Source organism: Mytilus trossulus, chromosome 5 (assembly GCF_036588685.1).
Source record: "Mytilus trossulus isolate FHL-02 chromosome 5, PNRI_Mtr1.1.1.hap1, whole genome shotgun sequence".
NCBI classification, from domain to species: domain Eukaryota; kingdom Metazoa; phylum Mollusca; class Bivalvia; order Mytilida; family Mytilidae; genus Mytilus; species Mytilus trossulus.
In genome coordinates, this window is record NC_086377.1 from 4,036,307 (window position 1) to 4,052,505 (window position 16,199).

The window sequence follows — 16,199 nt, forward strand, 5'->3', positions numbered from 1 at the left end:
CGTAGAGATCAACCATTGTCATGTTGTTCATACAATTTACGGAGTGTCACTTTTACTTGTGTAGGTGTTAAACCACTATCTAAGACGCGGTAAAAATATATATTTCTTTAAAAGCTATAAATCAATAGTTAGTTAAGACACAGACACATCGTAGAGATCAACCATTGTCATGTTGTTCATACAATTTACGGAGTGTCACATTTACTTTTGTAGGTGTTAAACCACTATCTAAGACGCGGTAAAAATATATATTTCTTTAAAAGCTATAAATCAATAGTTAGTTAAGACACAGACACATCGTAGAGATCAACCATTGTCATGTTGTTCATACAATTTACGGAGTGTCACATTTACTTTTGTAGGTGTTAAACCACTATCTAAGACGCGGTAAAAATATATATTTCTTTAAAAGCTATAAATCAATAGTTAGTTAAGACACAGACACATCGTAGAGATCAACCATTGTCATGTTGTTCATACAATTTACGGAGTGTCACTTTTACTTGTGTAGGTGTTAACCCACTATCTTAGACGCGGTAAAAATGTTTTTATTGCTGTATTTCTGTAAAGTATATATTTCTTTAAAAGCTATAAATCAATAGTTAGTTAAGACACAGACACATCGAAGAGATCAACCATTGTCATAGTATTCATACAATTTACGGAGTGTCACATTTACTTTTGTAGGTGTTAAACCACTATCTTAGACGCGGTAAAAATGTTTTTATTGCTGTATTTGTGTAAGGTATATATTTCTTTAAAAGCTATAAATCAATAGTTAGTTAAGACACAGACACATCGTAGAGATCAACCAATGTCCTGGTATTCATACAATTTACGGAGTGTAACATTTAATAGTTCGCCCTTATAACTTTTTTGGGGCAGTTCCTACCGACGGAGCACACTCCTGAAATTGATGTTCATTTATGTGTAGTGGGAACGTACTTCAGCATATCGTATCAATCGATATATATATAAATACTACACGACAGAGCAGAGAGTATGTAACCACTGAGAATTGGGATAGGATAATAGGGAAGTTGAAATCATCCCGTTTGTCATAGATTTTAGAGTGAAGTCGTCAATATGTGTCAATATTTAGAATCCGTAAAATGAAATTCACTGTGGTATATAAGATACAAATATTGACTGTGATATAGGTTATTCACTAATATGACATAATTAATAAAAAAAAGGAAATTTTCTAAGTGGTTTTGTTTTGTCTCCAAGAAGGTTATGAGTCTGCTTCATACGAGTATAAAAACAAGTCGGACGTAAAGGTTGCATAGTTAGTTCACATTGCAATACCATGTATATGTTGAAATAGCAATTTCCCAGACTATATCATATAAATATACTGTTGAATATTAAGTCCAGTAATTGATAAAATCATCTTCATTTTATTTTCTGATAGACCGATACGGTTCTTCACAAAATAAGAATTAACGTAACCTAAAACAGAAAAAAAAAGATGTCGACGATTCCCATTTATAATGAAAATTCGCTGTTTAACGATATTGTGTAATCGATCTTTCAATTGAGCATGCATAGGGATAAGTAGTGTACATGTATAACGTATCATTATCAAAGGTAAAACTGATGCCGCAATATAGCTGAGATAGTGATTAAGCAGTAGATTTTTAGAAATTTTTAAAATTCAAATCTGATGGATTGAATACATCTCATCACATTATTTTTTTATGTTTTACTGTAGAAAGATTAGTAGTCAACTCTTTAGAAAGATGTTTAGACGAGCATATCGATGATTCAGTTATGCATCGTTTTTTCAGTAATTTGGTGCATCCAGTATAATGGCAATAGTGTTTCTTTGTTTTCTTTGATGTTAATATTAAAAATATAGAGGAAAGATTTGTGTTTTGCTAAATACATTCTTTGTAAGTAAAGTTAAAGAATATGTAGATTATCAGTTGCGCTGTTTACTCCATATTCATTGCAAATAATGGGGTTTCTTTGCACATACAGTAATATTGGAGGCCTCATCTGATGGAAAAACGATACTTTAGTCAAGCAAAGAGGATAAAACCTCCACAACCTTTGTTCTTAAACTATAAGAAATACTTGAGTTTATAGTAAATCGTAGTTTCGGATTACGTTTCTGTATTCATGGTCGAATAGCTTTAGTCTATTAAAAACATTTCAGTTTTAGTTTGTCTGGCTGGTACTTTAATCCATTTACTTTCAAAGTCCTCAACATTATCCATACGTGACCTGGTGTTCTTTTCACAATTGATCGGATAGAAAAACTTTAGTTTAGAAACGTATCAAATATAAGAGGAGAACAAGTACACAACAAAAACACATTGTTAAAATGTAGCACACACATTAACGAACTATAATACAACAATGGCATTTTTTCTGACTTGGTACAGACCATTTAAAGAAATAATTCTTAAAATGGTGGGTTGAACCTGGTTGAATATATTTTATGTCTGATATGGTGTATGTCATAAAATTGAGAATGAAAATGGGGAATGTGTCAAAGAGACAACAACCCGACCAAATAAAAAAAACAACAGCAGAAGGTCACCAACAGGTCTTCAATGTAGCCTGTATGTATAACAGCTTTTGAACAACCCTAACAGACGTCGAGCGGTGTATAAATTAGGTGACCAGGACTTCTATTTCATCTTGCAGAATTGTTAAACAATCGTAATTTTTTAGCAGTACTTCACCTAGAGAAAATATTTACACCATTAATTTTGTCATTGCATCCATAGTGAATGGTTGTTGCCAGCCCTCTTATAAAAATGTGTTTTCTTTGTAGACGAAACGTAAATAGATATGTAAAGGAGGACGAAAGATACCAAAGGGACAGTCAAACTCGTAAATCTAAAACAAACTGACAACGCCATGGCTAAAAATGAAAAAGACAAACAGAAAAACAATAGTACACATGACACAACATAGAAAACTAAAGAATAAACAACACGAACCCCACCAAAAACCAGGGGTGATCTGAGGTGCTCCGGAAGGGCAAGCAGATCCTGCTCCACATGCGGCACCCGTCGTGTTGCTCATGTGATTACAAATCCGGTAAATAGTCTAATTCGGTAGGTCAAATTCATGAAAGGGAAGGGGATTGTAGTTACGACGTAAGGAACATATCCGATTATTTTTGAAACGGTTATTCCATAACGGTCAACCAACTATTGATGGCGTCCGTAAAATTTACGAAGGGATGATTTCAACTTCACCATTTGAAACTCTTGGTTTAATAGCTTCTTTGTGAGCAGTAACCCTCTATCAAAAAAATCATGATAGGAAATGCAAGCACGGGAATATCGTATCAATTGGGAGATATATACCCCGTATGCAGGTGCTGCTGGAATGTTGCTACTTAGAAATGGAAAGTTCACAATTGGAAAGCTGAAATCATCTATTCTGTCGTAATGTTTTGTCTTCAACCGACCCTCATTGTCAATTTCTAGATGTAAGTCAAGATATGAAGCCGACTTAACTGTATCTGTAGTATCCGTTATCTCCAATTCGATGGGATAGATGCGAAATGGAACCTTAACTTACGAAACGGACTACAAAATTGAATAAACACTACAAAATGAAGTCACGAACAAGGACGGAAACTTGATACGTTATAGCTTTGAGTCAGTCATTTCAGCTATGTAAAAAGTACGGAAACGTTGTATCAAATGTTTTTTTTGTTGTTATATATTTTGAGCATACAATTTATAATGTATGCTCAAAATATATAAAAAAAAACATTATTTACCGAAAGAATTCTATCGAGAAACTGTAAACTACATCTTTTCAAGTAATAAAATTTACATACTGTTGATTAATTAATATTCGTTGAAAACATATTTTTGTAGATTTCGTAAGAACAGATGAACCACGAATTTAAATGTTCAACAAATGACAAGTTTAATAAAAAGCTGGTCTGCAAACGTTGGCAAAACCATGGAATCAAATATCTCTGAAAACGCGAAAATGATACCGACAAAAATAAATGTATCTACAGTTTCAGCTAATAAGTGTTCATCATAGAATGGATTAAACAGTAAATGAAATACTAAAATCATCAGTCTATAGGTTGAAAGTTAGCATTGTTTTTATATTTTCATGCTTGGATGCAATCATGTTTTTACTTTTGCGAACACATCAATGTTTGAGGTTACGTGTACATAAATTTGTATTGACGTGAATTTGATTTGTCGTCTGTCAGACGAAGTAATGCGTAAGATGAAACGTAAAGCGAAATTAATGCAAAAAATAAATGATGAAAGACAAATCGAACATTCTGACTTTACATGTTTGGACAAAGGCGACAAGTGAATTCAAAACACCTACAGAGTGCAGTTAATTACAAAGAAGATATTAAATTTGACCATCAATTCATCGAAATATATAAAACAAAACCCTGTTTAATGTTTAACATTACATAACGTGGCCATAGCTTTATAATTACTTCCATTCACACAAAATCGTATATACTCTTGCAAGAAATACAACAACAGCATAAATATTTGCCTTATGTGTTATAATGAAGTACAACATTTATTATTATACCTTACATATATTTTAAACAATTTAAACTATTGGGTGAAACGTTATCACGTGACATGAAATAATTCAGTTGTTTTAAATTCAATTGCAAAGAAGGACGAATTATCCCTCAACATTTCCATCAGCGGTGAATAACCCTATTATTCACCGGCGAATAACTTTTTTTAGATTGTGGATTTGTATTTAAGTTATCTCCCATAATAATGACGTCACAGATGTAAATAAACAAAATGGCAGCGTTTACGTTACACTAGAAGACCACCGATAGACGAGGAAATAAGGCATCGGACATGAAAATAGTGCTAGCAGCTCATGATAGCTCTTTTTATAGTAACGGTTCTTTCTCAGGGCCATCAATATTTTACAAAAATATTTTACCTTTGTTGTACATTCTAGAAATTATAGCACACACATCAGATTGTCTATGACTTTTTTATGTAAAGTTTTAAAATTTTAGAAAGTGTACGAAAGGCCTTTCCACTGTTTGTTCGGTATAATAAAACAATTGTGGCCCCTTAGAATCGATGAATATCCAAAATTGTCAACCCTCAAACGTTATTTTACCTCGGACTGTGCCCTCACTGAAATAACCTTTTCGTGTTGACTATGTTGGATATTCACCTTTTCAACGGGCCATAAATGTATATTATACAAATACAGCCTTTGTATGAGGTCGATACAAGGATATATTGACCTGAAAGAAGTATATTGACTGAGGACGAAGTCCGAGGTCGATATACTTCTTTGGGTCGATATATCCTGTATTGACCTCATACAAAGGCTATATTTGTTATATTATTAATTTCCGAACATGTTTGTATCAAAATCGTCATTTAGGTTTATTGGAACTTTATAGATATTACATTATTTCCTTGACAATAACAACATATTAGTTGTTATTTCATTTACTTTTTTTTTGGACATCTTATGTATTTGAAGATTTTTTTTCGTCAAATAATCGATCACAGATATCATTTGTTTCAAAACGTTAAACAATATCCTGAAAATCATTACATGACGTCACAAAGTATATCGGTTTTTAGATATTCTAAAAATAACCGTGCGATATGCTTTTTGCAGGTCAATATGCTTTTTGCTATCCGCCGTTTTCTCTCTACCTTCGAAAATATAGTTTAACATGTGACTATCCCTAAACGAATCAAATTTGTTAAAATATACGAATTAATAATATTATCATATACTTAGACTAAATAACATATACATTTTACTGTATGATAATAGCATTTAATTGACGTAAATTTCATATTTTTCGAATTGGTGCTTAGCGGGCTGATATGAAAAGTTTATCACATGCTTCGATTGTTATCACATGCCTTTCCGTAACGTCATCGCATGGCATTCCGGTGATACTCGGCCGATTCCGGAAAATACATCTCAATGCTACGTTTTCAGTGAAAAACATTACAAAGTGGTGTACAAAACAATTATAATGGAAAGTATCTCGTGTAAAATAAAAAAAATAATAAAAATAATTCATAAACAAACAAATAATTAAATAAATGCATTTTTTTATTTTTTTCTGAAACATCATTTAGAAAGTTTCTTTAAAAAAATTGACTTTTCCAATTACATGTATATTGTGGAAATATTTTTTTTTGTCGATTCGTTTATATTATAGGTAAACTGTTGTTTTATTTCTCTCTGTTGAGGCATATTATAGAAAAATTTCATTATGAATATATCAAAATTTGGTCCCGACGTCCGTGAACGTTTTTACTCTTTAAACGTCGGGAACTACGTAAAAGGATAAATACATTTATCTGTTATTTTTCTTTACTATTGAAGCATATGATAAAAAGATCATAACATGTCATTTTTCATATCGCATGTATTATCAGCCCTCGGTCAATATAAGCCCTCGAGACATGCGGCTCTTGGGCTGATATTAAACCTAGGGCTGATAATATATGCGATATGAAAAATGCCATGTAATAATCGGATATTATTACATCTATAAATGTTTAAGTAGGAATCAATTAAGCAGTTGTTAAAATGTCATGTTTTATATCATGATAAAATGACAATGTTTCTCTTTAACAATTCAACAGTCATGATTATATATTCATATACATAAATAATTATAATAACAACAAAAATAATAATGTCTGGCAAACGCATTCAAATGCATTAATAAATCTAAATGTGAAACGCGCAAATGCCAAATATAAAATAAGTAACACGGTTAACCGCGGTACATAATTCAAAACTTAAAAGAAGCTGTTTCTGACTACTGTTTCTTTGCAAACAAACTTAATGTGTGAAATTGTTGAATTGTTAACATGGTATTTTGTTTGTTTGACAATAACTCTCATACAACTATAAAAAGATGAAATTCATGTTCGAATATAGTTATGCGATTGTTCAAATAAACACTGTATTTATAACTAGTTTAAAATACCTTTGATTCTTTTTATCGAACATTTTTTTTTATATTTTAAGATGTTTGTATTCTAATTTACATCAAAAACGGTCAACCTCAATTTGTAAAAGTAGGTTAATCAATCAAACACATCATAGATGATTTTAATCAAAATTGGTATGTACAAAAGCCACTAACATGTCTGTTCTCAATCAAGTTGAGTAATTTTGGGTATATATACAATTAACATTAATCCAAGAACGTTACACTTGCCATATATTCACTTGGGTTATCAACAAGTCACTTTACGTAGCAATCAGAATGGGAGTTCCATCTTTTCTTCTTTTATTTGTCATTGCAGTTTTACCATTCATTCAAGGTACCACACCTGAGTACTTTAGAAGCATGGGACAACCCATGGGTATTGGTGGTGACCCAGCCGGAGATGGCATGTATCCTAGTGAGGACTATACAGGCGGACAAAGTCAAGGTTACGGTTCCAGATACGGCTCAAGCTCAGGTATGTATCGTTTTTCAGTTGATTGTGTTTCCTATAAAAAAAAAATTGACATGTCCTATGCAGGAGTGAACCACAATGAACGTGCGAAAAATGCGAAATAATACAAAATGTAACAACATCTACCGGATAACTGAATTTCGATGTGATGTTATACGAAGAAAGAGCGTACACGTAACAAAATAATCTTCAGCAATCCGACTGGTGTAAATGCGTCAAGATCATTCATGAATGTTTGCAGATTTTGTTTTATATTTAGTCGTTTCATAGTATTTGTATAGTGACAATACCTGTGGATTTAAGTAGGAGGTACATTCTTAAAGTCATTACTATGTAAATCTCTAAATATACATTAATGGGGGCCCGCGGGTCTAAATCAAACTTTTTATTTAATATAGGATTTGTCTATATTTTTCTATAAATGAAATTTATCTTATACTTAATACAAATATGAATTGAAAAAATTGGGCCACCGTTCATTTACGACCACAATCTGCCTTCAAAAGAAGCATACATTTTTGTAAATATCCTTTTTCCTTTTAAACTAATAGGAGAAATACCGGTAATATCGAAATAAAAAAAAAGAACCGAATTACAGAAATTGCTTTAATTTTATAATTATTTAGTTTATGTACAGCTTATTCGAAAATAACATTAAAAAAGGTCACCGATGAGTTAAAGATATTTCAATTTTAATGCACAAACAATGGCATTTTTGCACCAAAGGGAGATAATTTGGAGCTTTTCAATAATATATACATTTTCTATGTCACCTTGGGCCAATCCAAAATCTTTTTTCGGAATGAGTTTTGTACAATATGCATCTGATTAAGTAACAACTACTAATAAAATTTATAATGAAAATTAAAGGTTGTTTGTCTTTCTGAAAATCGTATACCCGCGGGCCTCCCTCAGTAGAGATATACGGAGAATCATAGCACGCTGTTTCTTACAAGCAAAAGAAGCACCTTATATCAGAATTGAAAAGCTATTCGAAGTGAGTAATTAACAGTATATATGGCACTTGTATTATAATAATTTTAATTTGGAGAAAAAAAAAATCTCTATTTTCATTATTACCTTTCTTAAATCAGTTCCTGTTCGTTTTAGGGCAAATATGGTGTACTTGTCGTCGGCGCTGTCGTTATAGTGAATGGACTTTCAGATATACATGTGCGGTGCCATTTAACCCCAGATACTGGAGAACATGTTGTAAATATCTAAGAAATTATCAAACATCATCTATGTACCGTGGTTATGGAGGATCACCTTATTCTCAGTACCCTCAAAGTTATCCTGGGTCTATGTACCGTGGAACATCACCTTACCAACAAGACCCCCAAGTGAGTGACCCTGGATCTATGTATGGTGGACCTTTGCCTTACACACAAGACCCTATATATCCCGGTATTGCACAAGGTAGACTTCCACCAAAAGGGATTTAGATGTGAAAGGTAAGAATATTTACAAATTAAGGATGTTATTATCTGAATTATTGGTAATTTTGATACTTGTTCGCTGGTGCATATACTTAATAAAACATCCATCATTTTCATCTATATAGAATCTAATGTATACCAAACTCGATTTAGAAAAAGTTGACTTGGTAGGTATTTCAAATAAGCACTTTTTAAACATACACAGACGGAAATGAAATGGATAATCTCACAATAATACATCTTAGCAAATAATTGATATTTTAATTTAAATTTTGCATGCATTAAGACTTCGATTACTCTCAGATCGGTTCCTTGTGTCTTTTGGTGTTGGGATGTAGAAATACCTGGCCACGTCCACTTATATTTTTGTCCATCTGATAAGTTAAGCCTTTTTCAACTGATTTTTTTATAGTTCTTTTTTAAGTATTACTGCTATACCACTGTCCCAGGTTTGGGGATGGTTGGAATTCCGCTGACATGTTTAACCCCGCCACATTATTTATGTATGTGCCTGTCCCAAGTCAGGAGCCTGCATATTCAGTAGTTGTCGTTTGTTTATGTGTTACATATTTGTTTTTCGTTCATCTTTTTACATTAATAAGGCCGTTACATTCCTCGTTTCAATTGTTTAACATTGTCTTATCGGGGCCTTTTATAGCTGACAATGCGGTATGGGCTTTGCTCATTAATGAAGGCCGAACGGTGACTTATATGTTAATGTCTGTGTCATTTTGTTTTTTGTGGATAGTTGTCTCATTGGCAATCATACCACATCTTCTTTTTTAAATAAAGAGTAGCGTAAGAGTTGGTTATATGAAGTATATTGATAATTATCTTACTTTTAAACTTGTACATGTGTGAATGTGGATCAGTAACTAAACATTAGTTTAAGTTGTAAACATTTGAAGTTCAAACATTACAATAAATTATAGATCAGAACAGAACAGACATTTAAGTATGATTGACGTTAACGGGATATTGAACGTGACGATAATTAAAGCTAAAAAAAACGTACAAAACAATTTGCCATCAAAAGCAACACACAATAAAACAAACACTATACCAGTCTAAGTCGTAGAGATTTAAATGTGTCGGTTAAAAGTTAGTCATGAAGTTAGACGTAAGGAAAGCTGTCAGCCAGAGGTTTCAGTGAAAATGTCGTGTAACAAGTTGAACATTAGTACAACCATGGTCATACACAATCATCTCTAAAACAATGATGATATCATATTTGCGTCAAATTAACATATTCTAAAGTGTTTAGAAATATTCCAAAAGTACTTTAAAATTGATTTAGGTTTTAAAGTTATTATTTTTCTATTGAAGTTACCTCTTATTATATTTTGTTTTGTTTTATTGTAGACAGAAAGCAGTCATAGTACGAAAAGACAGATAATGAATATTTTATTGATAATACGAATAAAATAATCTGCATTAGCTATTATTGTTTTTTCTTTATTTGGATATGCTTTTATCATCATGATCATGACATTTTTTTCTGCTTATTTTACCTCTTTTATCTTTAAATGTCAACTGCTTCTAACACGAATATATCGTTTACATGTGTCGATAATTTGTCTCTTTGCAATGTGAATTACACATAAAAATTCTGATATAATTGCATGCTCCTTTGAAAGCATTGATAACAGTCCACAATGAAATAAAGATTAAAAAAAAGCCTCAACTAATGGAATAAAACATTATTTAGGGGCTGTGATGCCTTTCCGTATCTATAGAGGCAAACAGAAATCAAAGGAAGCATGTCACTTTCAAGAGGAAAACTGAATTAGGAATATAATTCGGAGTTAAGTATGACGTCCATTATCACTGTACTATTATGCATATTTTTAGGGGCCAGCTGAAGGACACCTATGGGTATCTCGCTACATTTAAGACCCATTGGTTGCCTTCGGCTGTTGTCTGTTCTATTGTCGGTTGGCTGTCGCTTTTACATATTCATCATTTCCTTTCTCAATTTTATACAATAAAGCAAATGCCAACATATATTAAATCAAACTATTTGATAAAAACTGTAAATATATAATAAAATGTTGGTTTTATAGCTTTTTAATAAATATATACGGGACAGAAATACAGCACAAACTCTGTAGAAAAAAAAACAAGCTTGTTAAAGACTATTATGAATTTTAAGTCTATAAATAAAGAAACTTAAAAAGTAGAAAAAAGGAGGGTCAGTGTGCTCGTTTTCGATATATAAGCCATTGAAAATTTGTCGGGGAATAATCTAGATTTTTCATATGTTTAACACCAACACATTATTTGTTTCAAAAACTATGAACATATAACAGGAATGTTATAAAATTTTGAAATATGGCTTTTTAAACTTTATGTAATAAAATTATGAAAAGAAAAGTAGGGGTTAGTAGGCATTCTTTTCATAATGACAATACACGGATAAACCAGAGGATTCCGAAAAAATGGCAAAAAATAAAAAAAATGGAGAAGCATACAACTTTATACCACTTTCCCAATTAAGGGGGAGGGTTGGCATCCCGCTAACATGTTTAATCCCGCCACATTATTTATGTATGTGCCTAACCCAAGTAAAGGGGCTGTAATTCAGTGGTTGTCGTTTGTTTATGTGTTACCTTATTGTTTTTCGTTCATTTGTTTTGCATAAGAAAAGCCATTAGTTTTCTCATTGTCTTATCGGGGCCTTTTATAGCTGACTATGCGGTATGGGCTTTGCTCATTGTTGAAGGCCGAACGGTGGCCTATATTTGTTAATATCTGTGTCATTTCGGTCTTTTGTGGATAGTTTTCTTATGGACAATCATACCACATCTTCCTTTTTATATACACCATATTTGGGTTAGGTCACGTTTTGTTCTTTGCGGACAGACAACATACACTTATAGGTGTTAAACCACAATCATATACGCGGTGACAATGTCAATAGTTAGTTAAGACACAGACGCTTCGAAGAGATAATCCATTCTCATGTTGATCATACAATTTGCGGAGTGTCACAATTCCCTCATTTCTGTTCTACATGTTGGTAATTGGGAACCGTTGATGTTTAAGTTCCGTAATATTATGTCTGGTGAAATGATCGGGACTGCATCCTATTTGCAAAGTTGTACCCAATTGTTTTTATGCGGTCTTCAAGGGATTTCCATTTTAGTATGGCAATGATGTCACTAACATATGAGATGTTGTGATATCTGTTAGTGACATACCTGACTGTATGGATTATTTAACACCTGTCCTTTTTTAGCTTTATGTTAGGTTAACGTCGCGGATCTGTGTTGCAGGCGGTTCTTTTACTTTGAATTGTAAAATGTTTATTTATTTTTACTTGAGTTGTCTCATTGACACTTGAGGTTGATATGAAAATAAAACAATATAAATCAGATTAAACAAACGCTAGAATTATCAAGGGTATTAAAGGGGCACTAGCTGTCAAATTTATGGTCACCGATGTGACTCAAATTCTCATATTTGATTTTTAACAATGTAAAACATTTATCCAAACTACCAAAATGCTAATAAAAAAGGGTTTAGAGAGCATGTAGTAGATAATATGTAGGTTCGTGTCGTGTATTATAGTCAAGACGCCATCAAATTAACTATCGGTTTGACCTCAGATGACCATATAAGCGTTGTAAACATGATAAAGATATGAATAAATTAAACCAACACTTTATTGTCTGCTTGAATTTATTTTATAGATTAAAAATGTATGTTTCTCGATGTTTTAACCGTATAAGAATGATTTTATATGGATCAAATCAGTAATCAAATGATTTACCGTAGTTTCACTTTCATTGTTGACATTCTTTTCTTTGAATAACCAGTACACGAACAATGCATGCGTTGTCAATCTCTACCAAGGGGTTACATTGAAGTTTACTTGAATACGGATTTAAAAGAGGGACGAAATATACAAAAGGAACAGTCAAACTCATAAATCTAAAACAAACTGACAACGTCAAGTCTAAAAATAAAAAAGACAAACAGAAAAACAATAGTACACATGACACAACATAGAAAACTAAAGAATAAACAACACTAACCCCACCAAAAACAAGGGGTGATCTCAGGTGCTCCGGAAGGGTAAACAGATCCTGCTCCACATGTGGCACCCGTCGTATTGCTTATGTGATTACAAATCTGGTATATAGTCTAATTCGGTAGGTCACATTCATGAAAGGAAAAGGGATTGTAGTTATGACGTAAGGAACATATTCAATATCATTTGTGAAAAGGTTATTCCATAACGGTTAACCAACTCTTGATGGCGTCCATAAAATTTACGAAGGGATGATTTCAACTTCACCATTTGGAACTCTTGGTTTAATAGCTTCCTTGTGAGCAGCAACCCTCTATCAAGAAAATCATGATAGGAAATGCAAGCACGGGAATATCGTATCAATAAGGAGATATATATACCCCGTATGCAGGTGCTGCAGGAATTTTGCTACTTAGAAATAGAAAGTTTATAATTGGAAAGCTGAAATCATCTCTTTTGTCGTAAAGTTTTGTTTTCAACCGACCCTCATTGTCAATTTTTAGATGCAAGTCAAGATATGAAGCCGACTTAACTGTATCTGTAGTATCCTTTATCTCCAATTCGATGGAATAGATGCATTCCACATAGTCACCAAATTTTGAATTGTTTAGTGAAAGAACGTCATCTTTATAGCGAAAAGTAGAGTTAAAGGATATTGCTAACTTCTTATCTTTCTTCCTAAGAAGTTCCTGCATGAAGTCAGCCTCATAATAATAAAGAAACAAGTCGGCAAGTAGATCTCGATGGACACAGTTTGTTCCCATTGGGATGCCGACAGTCTGTTGAAAAAACATGTCCTCCGAACGTAACAAATATTTTGTCAATCAAGAAATCAAGCATCTTGATAATATCGGTTTCAGAGAATTTTTTGTTTGAATCATAGTGATTCTTTACAAAGTAGGATTTATCCCTCCATAAGACAAGATACTTGTATCTACGTTGGCCATTCTTTTTTATGAAGCAAAGAAATACCAACTCTTTCAATTTGTCTTTTAGTTTGGAATGTGGAATACTTGTGTAAAGAGTAGAAAAGTCAAATGTTTTAATACTCTTACAAGATGAAAGAGGGTTAGATTGTATGTACTCTAAAAGATCTTTGGAATTTTTAAGTTTTCACATCTGATTCACGCCACCTCTAGAATTGGCAGTTTCACAATAACTTTGACGTTTGATTGCTGATACAATTGATTTAATGAGGTCGACTTATTCACTCGTATGTGAATAAGTAAGCTTAATTTGACAAATTTGAACCATTTTGGTTACTTAAAGCGAATAATTATTTCACTATTTCACTTTCATTATTGATTGCACAAAAAAAACAGCTTACTTTTTTTTATATATCTCGTAGTTAGTGTCCCTTTAAGACAACGAAATATAAAACGCATAAACTGTACATTCTGTATATCCAAATCACAACATAATCTTTCCAACCTTAAGAGCAATTTTGTCCATTGGGGACATATGTCGAGGTATAATGAGATGCTTTTAAAAGAGATGCGAAAGCTACCAAACGGAGCATCAAACTCATAAGTTGTTCCTCTTATAATGCCACGACAAACTTATCTAACCGACGAAAAGACAATGACATATGAAGAAAAATTAAGTTACGTTGATTCTTTATGTATCTCCCTTGATGGATTTTTTTATCTACCATTCAACGTCGTATAATATAGAAATAGAAGTGTATTATTAACATTGATATCTGTCCTACATATTTCTAACTTGTTTTGATTGATGTAATATGGTGGCCTTCGACCGTTTTTTGCTTTTTGTTAGGGTTGCCGTCTCTTTAACACAATCCCACTGTTCATTCTCAATTGTATATATGTTTGGTTTGCAATGATGTAAATATATGTGTGTACACTATATCTAATATGAAACACTTTATCGACACATCTGAACTAGTGTATTTTTATAAAGAAAATAAGAAATATAGACACTTAAAAAGGAATTCGACGTCGTATTCTTTAATTAATTTAACTCGAAATAAATTCAGTATTTGTCTGTTTAGTCTTCGTGTGACTGCTTTCTGCAATAGAAATATTTTTAGCAATTGAGGCCGCATTAATATATAAAAAGTAGAATCACAAAAATTCTCCGAGGATAAATCATAACGGTAAATCCATTATCAAATGGCAAAATTAATAGCTCAAACACATATATATTTCAGAAAATAAGAAAACAGTGTTCCCTTTCTAACCAGTTAGTTTAGTTGATGACACAAAATGTATTGTTTTATTTCGATCCTCGATAAAATCAAATCTAATTGAAGCTAGAAACTATAACCATAAGTAGGATTCGTGATTGTGACAGACACATTCAGTATGTAGCATGGAGTGGAAACATATAGCTAGAGCAAACATATCCCTCTCTAACAATCTGCATTAACCTACAAGATCACTAGAATATAGTGTCTCATACAAGTGATAATAAACATCTTGTGGTATTTTTTTTTTAAAGTAGTATAAAATTTATCTTTACCAGACCTAAAATTTGAGTATTCAAACTCACCATAAATTCCAGGATATATCTAGAGATCACCAGGAGCCTGTTTTTTCCTACAAAAAACACGCATCAGTGAAGCTTGCATTGAAGAGTTAACGGGACCAAATAAATTATGAAATTATCGAGCTTGAACAAATAAAAGCGGATGGTTTTGCCAAAGATTATAAATAAAGCTAATGTTATTTCTTAAGAGATTCCCAATAATGGTTTAGTTCATATATATATTTTAGCTCCACATTTGCCTGAGGTTTTATATATCTACACCTACATCTGATCAATTCCCTATTTTTCTCTTTATTAATCGATTGTGTCGTAAAACATATTTGAAGTAGAGCTCTCCTATATCAATTGAATGGAAAACTCTCATGTATAATTTATCTTCCAACTTTAAATAAATTACATACATTTAGGAACGGAAATGGGGAAGGTGTAAAAGAGACAACACATCTTAAAAAGAGATGAAAACAGCCGAACGATATCCGTAGGCCATCAACACAGCGAAGAAATCCCTAGCTGCTAGGGCGGGATTCAACATGCTGATAAACAAAAATATGAACTGGTTCTGTAAGCACATTGCTTGCATGATATATCTCCCATTATACAATGAAGGAGATCGATCAAGTTTTGTTAAACTACCATTATAACATAATGAAGAAGCAACTGCATATGATTGTTGGTGAGATTAAGTTTATGCCCCAGCAGACCATTATACAAAAGCCAACAATATAGAATCGTAACAACCTTCAAATTCAATTGTAATATATAAGAGCTGCTTACCTGAAC

The 16,199-nt window shown here is 32.5% G+C and overlaps 1 protein-coding gene across 1 annotated transcript in view; it reads left to right on the plus strand.

Annotated features, from left to right (window-relative positions):
• Positions 1 to 7,327: 7,327 nt before the first annotated feature.
• LOC134719318 (uncharacterized) overlaps positions 7,328 to 16,199 on the plus strand; it is a 49,196-nt gene continuing 40,324 nt past the window's right edge. The window contains exons 1-2 of the mRNA XM_063582327.1: positions 7,328 to 7,442; positions 8,550 to 8,858. Of these exons, the coding sequence (XP_063438397.1) occupies positions 7,328 to 7,442; positions 8,550 to 8,858 (424 nt within the window). The remainder of the gene's footprint in view (positions 7,443 to 8,549; positions 8,859 to 16,199) is intronic.